This window comes from Anoplophora glabripennis, unplaced genomic scaffold (genome assembly GCF_000390285.2).
Source record: "Anoplophora glabripennis isolate ALB-LARVAE unplaced genomic scaffold, Agla_2.0 scaffold263, whole genome shotgun sequence".
Lineage (NCBI taxonomy): Eukaryota > Metazoa > Arthropoda > Insecta > Coleoptera > Cerambycidae > Anoplophora > Anoplophora glabripennis.
The window spans coordinates 587,162-597,619 of NW_019416378.1; the positions used below are offsets into that span (position 1 = coordinate 587,162).

Genomic DNA, 10,458 nt, shown 5'->3' on the forward strand with positions numbered 1-10,458 from the left:
CACTACCTGTGAGGTAGTGTATTTTGGCGCGTTTTTTTTTAACGTGGTTTCCCCGGTAGGCCTGCTCCACGAACAGTTATTAACTGCATGATGATTATTGATATTGGTTATTGACTTTAACTGTAGTTCTGATTTCTTTTGATATTTTAATGTGATGCATACTCTATAAAGTCGACTTCAACATTCATGTCTTCTTCAATTTCTTCTTCTTCTTCCTCTTCTTCTTGTTGGATGTTCATAAATTGTTCAAATGAAGATGAATCAGCTGTCTCTTCATCGAAATCACATAAATCTTCGTCTGTTGTATTCAATTGGACATTTGAGCAAGACTGGCTTTGGCAATTAGTACACGCTGGAGAACACAGTAACCCTACTCTTCTACAGCCACATTTAGCACTACAACCTTTTTTGCAATTGCAAAAAATAGTGNATCTCTTCAGTTTTACTTGGAAGTGTGTATGTCTAATTTGAGTGAGATGACATTTAGTGACACATTAAATGAGTTCAGTTTTAATTATCATTAGCAAAGGTTCTTAATTCATACCTTTGGTTAGTGGTTGTTTTGTAGTCATATTTGGGTGGTAAGAGCAACGATCGTGGGTTTCTCTGCCGTGATCTTTCCCCGCAGGAGCTCTAGGTGAGCCTAGTACTCTTCTTTTATGTTAAATGGTTGTTAATGTTTTTGTTGTTCTTTCTATTGTCACATGTTTAATTTGAATTGTATGTAAATAAAGGTTAGGTGTATTTATTCTCCTTTTGTTTTATGTAATTAAACCATACATCCCCTCTAAAAAGGTTAGTAGCCAGCGCCTTCCGGCCAATAAAAAATAAATACACTCAACGTAGGTAGTCCTTATGACGATCACATATTTTTGGCCACAACTACGTTTACTTATTTTTGTCGAACCTAGGGTTGTTATACTACATTGTTTACGTACTTGTTAAAAAAAGTGCAAAAAAATATGTTGAACTAATATTTTTTCTGTAGCTTTAAAGACACGGTCCTGCTCCGAAATTTATTATTTCAGAGAACGACTTTCTAATATTGTTTCGCATCAGTTGCAAGTTTATTTCTGCCATTTCTATTCTTGTAATGTCCATTATTTTGGGTAGAGAAGAGAAGCTTCCACACATAAAATAAAATAACTTTTAGTACCTATATATTTCATTCAATTTTATAAGACTGAAAAATATATAAAATACTGAGGCTCATATTTATTATTACTATGTTCAGAAAAATTAAAACACTCCATATTTTAATAGTTTGTAGGAATTGATGTTGAGTCGTCAGCTATGTATAATTATCAAACAAACTCTTATATAATCAAGCCCCAAATATGTGCATTTTACAAAATATATGAAAAATATAACATGCATTTAGTTCAATCTGTAAATGTCTAGGCTGAGTTTGACTTTATTAATATGCATCTTTCGTGAAGAGAAATAAAATGTTTTACTTGTATCGAATGTTTACATTACAAGTATGATAACGGTACAACTGTTTATAAATCGCTCCTGCAATCTGTAAAAACAGAGTTGCTAACATGGGAAATGAGGTGCAAATTAATTCTAGACAAGTTTTTCGAACTTTCATCGCAATTTGTGAAGGAGGAGAATAATTTCTGTCTCAAATTTATCTGATCCCGCAGAAATTGTTTTAGAATTATTATTTATGGTACCAAATTGAAACAGAAGATAAAATATTTTTTTTAAGTAAAAGGTCTGTTATGGACATGATTCCGAAAATGCTTGATAAAAATTTGCAAAGTGATAGAGTTACACTACCAAAAACAAAAACTCATCAGGTATTTAATAAAATAAGTTTTTGAAAGCTAAGTTTTCAATTCACTTTCTTGAAATATATCAGTGTTTACCTTATTAAACTTTTGTAAAGTTGTAGAATCGAAATAATGCTATGGTTAAAATTATGTCGACATACATGAAAAAGAAATTCAGCATTAACTGATGAGTAGAAAAATCATTCATTTCCATTACAATATGGAAAATCATTAAGGCAAAACTTTAATACCTTGTATGTTCCAAGCCAATACATATAATTTCAAAAATAAAACACGAAAGCTTTAAGAGAAATCGACTTTTCCGATAATGTAAAATTGTCCAATTCTTTAATAGGTACTTGAAATTTTCCAGGTAATAAAAATTTTGCAAAGGAGGCTAAAGTAAAAGAGAATAAAAAATTGAAGTCAACCGCCTTTGAATTTTTTCAAATAACATCCATTTTGGGACTTATTGCTCTACATATTTCTTCTATGCATTTTTCACGTTGAGGCATCATCTACTAGAAAATCAGCTTTCTCGCTTTCTTTTGAAAATTTCTGCTACTACAACTGATAATTTGGCAGTAAACTACACCTACACCTTTAAAGTTTTACTAACAGCCAGATCATAAAATATCGCTCCCATTATAGTTTACCCATATTATTTTAAAATTTCTCTAAAACTTGCTCTTCCAACTGATGTATTATTATGTAAATATACGACTAAAGCAGTACAGATGCAGAGAAAGTAAGAAAGTATAATAATACGACATATTTTTAATTCCTCGACAGATAGCTGTCTGGATTATCTGCGAAATGTTCAGTTCGTGCTCATTTTCAATTATTGGTTTAATTAGCCACACCTGATATTAATTAATCTCAAGTATTTCGACATTTTTCTTAATTCTTGTTTCTAAATATTCATAATGTATAGGATAATCCAGTTAATGTGCTTACGTTAACTTAATTGTTATTAGAGACAGTAATTTTGTAACTGATCAAATAGCAACTAACGAAAAAACGGTTAAAATATTTTTATGGGCAAATCTCTTTTGTAAAATAAAAATTATACACCACTAAAAACTGTTTTTTTCTGGTTTATGATTTCGTAAACAGGTAAAAAATACTAATTATTTTATGGTGAAAAGGTAATCATGATGATTCAGTCAAAAGAAAACGGTTAATGTAACAGCGAATGAACTTGGTAGCCTGGCAACCACGTCTATTTTTAATGAATCTGTTGCTATTAGGTAGGCCCATCAATTATGTTACTATAACCTTGAAAAGAAAGCATTATAATCAAATAAGACTCCTGCATAGGGCATTTTATATAAAAATTTATTGTCGTAAATGTTGCTTTAAATAACTTTTGATGTGATGTATTCAAAAATGTTTTCAATTCTGCCTCTTCAATAATACCGAATTTAGGAATGGTAAGCAGTGAATTCGGATTTATCTGTGTAGACACTAAATAGAGTTTAACTAATAATATACACTGTACGAATAAAATGTATATCTCTTAGGTATCTATTACAGATTTATTACACATATTTATCTACACACTATTGCCGTATCCATTTAGAATTGTTTCTTTAATTTAAAATAATGACTGAATAATTAAAGTTATATAAGTAGTACCTAGCCTAATTATAATATGTTGGGTAACTCTTTTATATACCACTAAATAAGGTAAGAACGATATAACGAATTCTAATTAAGTACTTAGTTTAGTTAATAGATTGAAATAATTTATTTCAAAGCGTGTAGTTACATGTTCAAGAAGGCTGATTTAAATATATGCAAATATGAATAATTAACATGTTTCTAATTTTACATACACAGTGCCTTTGCAGGTATACCGAAAATAAATTAAAACAATAACATTTAAAGTGCTCTTTATTGACATCAATTAAAAAACTTTGTATTAATCGGTAATGTGGAATTAGAAATTTTGTTTCTTAAAAGTTTCAAACTACAAATTTAATAGTAACACTTCATGGCACACAACGAACATGGAACATTAATTTAGAGCATTCATTGGTTAGTTCATAGTTTTGTTATACAATTACTTAACAAAAAACTAAAAAGTTCATTAATTACAGGAGAATGTAATAATTAAAATAGGAAATAGAGCTTGAAATAACATGAAAATGAAAATTTGACATGTACGTAAATATCTGTTCAAATAAATGACCTTATAATATACAATAAATGCAAGAAAACAAGACGGAAAGATTTTTGAAACTTGGGGAATGTCAGATTAAATTATGGTGACGACTAATATAAGGAAGAGAACTGATACCTTGTGGTCTATTGCAGCTCATATCTAAAACTATATTTCACGTAATAAAGTTTATAAAATTAGTTGAGTAATGTTTTGTTCAGGTAATTCGGCAAGAATTGAACTGCCGAGGAAAGAGAACCTGCTGAAGTACGTACTATGTGGTCTGTCATCTCTTCGCCATCTAAACACGGTCAACAGTGGTCAAGCTCTTACACCAAGCCTAGTTTGACTGATATTTGAATCGGCAGTGTTCAGTATATACTTATGTTAAATAGAAATTGTAGGTGTAACATCAGCAGGTTTTTTGCTTCCTTTTTCACTGGGTTTGTTATAAATATATTGGCAATTCTTGCCCGTATTCCAGGGGGAAGGGCTATTATGCCAGCAGCTGAAGTGTAAAGCAGCACCCTCTCTGGTTAGAGAGCCTGTCACCTTGTTCACCGTGGGTCTAAGTGGTCAAATGTTTACACTAGAGTAATTCTCTTCTTATTACTGAACAGGGCTGGAGCTTTGACAGTTCCTTGAGTTACAACAAGAATTACAAGAGCTGCTTGGCTGCCCGTAAAATTCTTATCAGCTTGCGTTTATGTCGCAGCTTCGATGTACATAGCTCAATGTTACAGATTTCTTCCCGAAAAATAGTTGAATAAATACCAATGTCTGTCTCACTTGTCTGTCCTCAGAAGCTCAGCTCTATTCCAATTACACTTATCTATCCGAAGAATAATGGGCAACAAACGCTATTGCGACATTGTAGTGCTCTGACCTCACAAGCGAGCGTTTCAAATGAGTTTGACATCTGTAATGTAAAATTACTTGTCGCCATTTTAACAGAAATTTGGAATAATACATTCGTTTATGAAAAACGTTATAGTTGCTTCAAAAGTGGCAAACTGCTAGAAGAAGGTAGAAGAAATTACAGAAACTAAACTCGCTCGAACTGTTTTACTTGCTTCCTGTGAAACCATGATCTAATGTTTGGCCGCTACCATAGCTTTTAAATCGCGTATTAAAGCTACATGTAAATTATTTGATAGGTAGGAACGCGCCTATAGAAGCTCTTTTGCTTCACGTCCTTAAAGCACGCTTACCTACTTAAGGGTAACGCAGAATTTGAATTGTGCGCCATTTTCAATGAAGCGAGTGAAGATTGTGAAAATTAACTAGAAGTATGGAAAGTGTGTAGCTGAGACTGTGCGCAAATTAAGTGGAATTTTCAATAAAAGGAACGCCATGAATGAAATAACTGTGAAAAGATTAGTTGCCAAATTTTAACAAACAGGTTCGGTTGCAGACAATAAAAAAACAGGCCGGCGTAGTTCAGCCAAAAGTATCGCTAGGTGAGTGAAGTATGGCGGAAATTCCCGTAATCTCAGTGCGCCATCGGTCACTGCCATTAACCATTTCAAAAAGCATAATGCAGTGGATTTTAACAAAAGTTCTACATCTACATCCATTCAAAATTCAGCTAACCCAGGAACTGAACAAGTGAACGGTGATTTTGCTAAGCAAATCATCTTCAGCGACGAGGAACATTTCCATCTTAATGGATATATGAACAAACAAAACTGTCGAATTTGGGCCAGAAACAATCCTCGGATCATTCACGAACGACCACTGTACACCCAAAGAGTGACAGTATTGTGTGAATTTTACGCTGGTGGTGTGGTTCTTTTCTAAAAATGAGGCTGGAGACTGTCAATGGAGAACGATATCGAGAGATGCTATTTTACGCCAAGCGGAGTTTTCCTGTGAAAATTTTTAAATTCCAAAGTTTATTCTACGCAAATGAATATTATCCTTGAATTAAAGGCAAACATTCGGAGAGATAGCAACATCAACTAAATTCAGCCGCAAGTATGCAAAAGTGTGATACAGAATTCTCTTAAAAGAAGTCGGATATGCCAAATGAGTCGCGAGGAACATCTGTCCGATATCCTCTTCTATATTTAATGGCAATGTCCTTTTAAATACATGTAAAAACTTTGCTAACCTTTTAATTATAAATATAAAATCTGTTTTCCTCATATCATCTCAATTCTCTCATTTTTTTGGGACACCGTATATATTATTTTATATTAGACGAGGTATTAATCACATTTAAGAAGAGTTACATACTACCAAGATCGGAAAATTATTGCTTATTCTCTCCTTTTAATAGCTACTTTATTTTTATTGACTTAACATATAAGTATGAAATAGAAAATATTAAGGAGTATTCTTTTGAATGTAATTTTATAAATGGTATTTGTTATATAATATGTAAATTATTTATAAGAAATCATATGAGTTATAGAAAAATCATCTTACATCTGTTACTCATATATGCACCATATTGTGAAGATTTACGAAACGATTTTAAATTACGTCAATTAATCAAACATGGTTATGTAACATTTCTTGCTAGAGCTATTTTTGACAATATTAAGATCTTTGTTTACTAATGGTTAATTTTTGCAAAATCAATAATAAATTTGCTCGATACTAAGTAAATGATAAATTTAGTTTTCTTGTGAATTAAGAAAAAATTCAGCTAGACTAACATTGCTTTAAATGAACAACAAATTCAGGTAGACTAACATTGTATTAAATGAGTTCTAAATTTAACAGTTTTTGACCCTATAATTGTTCAGAAAATTGCTCAAGAGGTTGTATTGTAACTCATACCGTTTTACATGTTACTAAAAATTGCTCTTTCAACTTTTAAATCAAAAATCATTATAATAAGAAATTACAAACCACGATGGACTTGCAAATTATGCCACACTAATGCAATTCAAGTAATAAATAAATAAAAGTACATGTACCTAACAAATTTTTTATACAGTGTGTCCCCGGATGGGGTACCGCACTATTGTAAACTTTTTTATTGTTGATTTTTCGAGAAAAAGTTATTCTTGATAAAAAGTTTTGCTTATCTTGAAAAGCCGTGGGCAGTAATCAAATATGTAATAAAACATATAGGACGCCCAAAAAAAAATGTAAAGCTTTCCCTAAGCAAAGTGCCTTTAATTTTTGTCTTCGTTAAAAACTGTATTTAACAAAGTTGTTCTAGAATTCAAGAAATGCTTAAATACGGGGTTTAGTCAAAAAAGTAGCATCGTTATCATTGCATTCTTTTATATTTTTTTAATATTACTTACATCACCTGTGGTATCGAATTTTATAATAAGCTTGCGAACTGCTATAAAAATTTGTATTGCATATCGATATGAAACATTATCGATTCCAGAACATTTCACAAGATAAATTCGTTGCTCCTTAGCATTAATAAAAATTATTAGGTGGGCAGTTAATAAAAATAAATATGTTGACTTTGACATTGATAAGGAAATATCCATGGTAATTATATGATATGTAAGATAGTTAAAAATTGCGGCGTCTTTTTATTTGCAAAATGTGATTATTCTTCTTTTTTACTAAACCATGTAAACCATTTATTGAGTTCACAACATCTTTGTTAAATTCAGTTTTTAACGAAAACAAAAGTTTGCTTAGGGAAAATTTCATATTTTGAATTTTTTTGGGCGCACCCTGTATATTTTATTACATATTTGATGCCTATGGCTTCTCAAGATAAGCAAAACTTTTTATAAGACTACATTTTTCTCGAAAAATCAACAATAAAAAAGTTTACAAGAGTGCGGTAGCCTATTTGGGGACACACTGTATATTTAAAATAAGAAAAGTTTCAAAATTTTAGAATGCAACTTAATGTGAAGTGAAGTGTATTAATATAGTGTGAAGTATTATCTTTATTTACATGTCCCAAATTATGGAACAAGACTAACTACTGCTTTACATGTCAATTACCATCAAACTAAGTTTGGTTTTTATAATCCCACAAATAACATCGTTAGCTGTGTGAATAGTCTTCCTTATGCTTATGACTTAGATATTTTTACAGGTTCTTGGGTTTAGATACTGCACTTAATTTGTAATAGACTGTAAATAGTACTACTGTAATAGGCTAATTTTATTGTCGTTATGTATGTGTATTTGTAATGTCCCGGTACTTGATACAAAAAAGTCGGGTACAAATAAATGAGGTCAAAATAATATCAGTTCTTCATATAATTTTTTTTTCATACGGGCCTTCGTTAACAAGTTACGGGCCCTCACAGGTGAAAATTAAAAAGTTATTTTAAACTATTAACTTCAGCATGATACAAATTTGGTGATCGATAACACATGCATACAGCTTCTTTTTGATGCTGTAAGTGAAACTTGATTATGCCCAGAATGCCAGGGACGGGCTATGCCCAATGGTTAACAACCCATAATTTTTGCATAGATGACGATAGCAACCTACCTGCATCAAATATAAGTTATCTGAAGAATTTGTCAACGATAATACCCTCTTGGTTCAACTCGGCAAAATTAACAGTTTAGGAAGTATTTGTGATTTTACGTCACAGTGCATATCGATCGGCGCCTCCGCCATTTTTTGTTTTTAATTTTTAATTGGACATAATTACTATGTTGGAATCATACATATTTTTAAAATAAGAACCTAGAATATCTTACTGTCTGCTAACGTAATTTTTACTATCAAAATTTGATAAACACACTTTACACATAACATAAAATAGAAAAAAAACGAGAATAAAATAAAGTTAAAAAATAATTTAAAAGAAAGAAAACTATCAAAATATATATTCAATATGGGTACCTTTCACCTCCACATACTTCCTAAGTCTACGAACGTTATTTGTTTGTAGACGAAAAAGCATTCCTGGGGTATGTCCAATATTATCACAATGGAAATTAATTCATTCCTTGTTTGTACTAGCGTTCAGTACACTAAACTTTTCAGGTATCCCCATAGGAAGAAGTCCATGGGGTTAAAGTCTGGAGAACGTGGCCATGAAATTGGGTGTCCTCTCCCCATTTATTTCGTACATCAATATTGAAATGGGGACGAGCCCCATCGTGCATGAATAAAACGTTTCTTCGGGTGTAATGGAACATCGTTTAATAGTGAGTAAATTATTTTGCAAAAACTCCAAATATCGATGTCCATTCAAACATTCCTAAAAAACGTATGGACCAATTAAATTATTACCCACCTACCTACCCATACATTGATAGTGGGTAATAATTTAATATGTCTATACATTTTTGAGAAACGTCTGTATGGCCATCAATATTTGGAGTTGAATACTTAACCTACTTTAACTTATTCTTGTTTTATTTTTCTATTTTGTGTCTGTCAAATTTTGTTAGTAAAAATTACATTAGCATACAGTAAGATTTTCTAAGCTTTTATTTTTAAAATATTTACGGTTCTAACATAGTAATTATGTACAAATAAAAATAAAAATAAAAAAAATGGTGGATGCACCGCTCGATGTGCACTGTGACATAAATCACAAATATTTCCTAAACTGTTAAGTTTATCGAGTTGAACCAAAATGGTATTATCGTTCTTCCAAATTCTTTAGAGAACTTATTTTTTATGCAGGCAGATTGCGATCGTCATCTATGCAAAAATTCTGGGCTGTTAACCATTGGGCATAGTCCCTCCCTGGCGTTCTGGGCATAATAAAGTTTCACGTACAACATCAAAAACAAGCTATAGGCATTTGTTATCGGTCACCAAATTTGCATCATGCTAAAGTTACTGGTTTAGAGACTATAAATGAAAATAAGTTTTTAATTTTCACCTTTGAGGTCCCGTAACTTGTTAACGAAGGCCCGTATGAAAAAAAATTATATGAAGAACTGATATTATTTTGACCTCATCTATCTGCACTCGACTTTTTTGTATCAAGTACCGGGACACCCTGTATATGCTTATAGTTTGTTTTGTATTATTGCTCTTTGTCAGTTTTTTCTTCCTTTTTTTTTTTTGTTGTCTTTTGTAAGTATGTCACCACTAGTAATTGTATGTAAATCGCTTTGATTGTATCAATTGGGTTCGCCTGTAGATACAATATACAGTACTTTCGAAAAGTAACGAATAAATTCATTATTTTTTAATTTGAGACGTTTTCGAAAAAATCCCCTGGCACGTCGATTTTGTTTTTAAAAAAGGCACTTTTTACATACGACCCATATTTGTGACGTCATCGTTGTTCGAGATATGACGTCATCGACAATTTTTTTAAATAGCAACCCCCAATTTTGACCATGCCATTTGAAAGAGTGTGCCATTCTCAATACACAGATCATGAAAAATTATGGTGTTAGATCACAAAAATTTCAAGAAAATAATGTTTGAAGATTTTAAAATTTAATTTTCACAATACTGAAAATGATAATGATTATGTAAAAATCGACTAAATTAAATGTTCAAATTGTGCACCGNAACACCTGTCCGTGCTTATTTAGATGAGCTGTTCCCGAATCGTTGGATAGGGAGAAGGGGGCCGATTGAGTGGCCAGCCAGATCGC

At 31.7% G+C, this 10,458-nt stretch overlaps 1 protein-coding gene across 1 annotated transcript in view; it reads left to right on the forward strand.

The window, feature by feature from the left end:
* The window catches only part of LOC108908902 (probable G-protein coupled receptor B0563.6), a 50,439-nt gene extending 45,899 nt beyond the window's left edge, over window positions 1-4,540 (forward strand). Inside the window, exon 3 of the mRNA XM_018713083.1 lies at window positions 4,427-4,540. Within this exon, the coding sequence (XP_018568599.1) occupies window positions 4,427-4,540 (114 nt within the window). The remainder of the gene's footprint in view (window positions 1-4,426) is intronic.
* The last annotated feature ends 5,918 nt before the right edge of the window (window positions 4,541-10,458 follow it).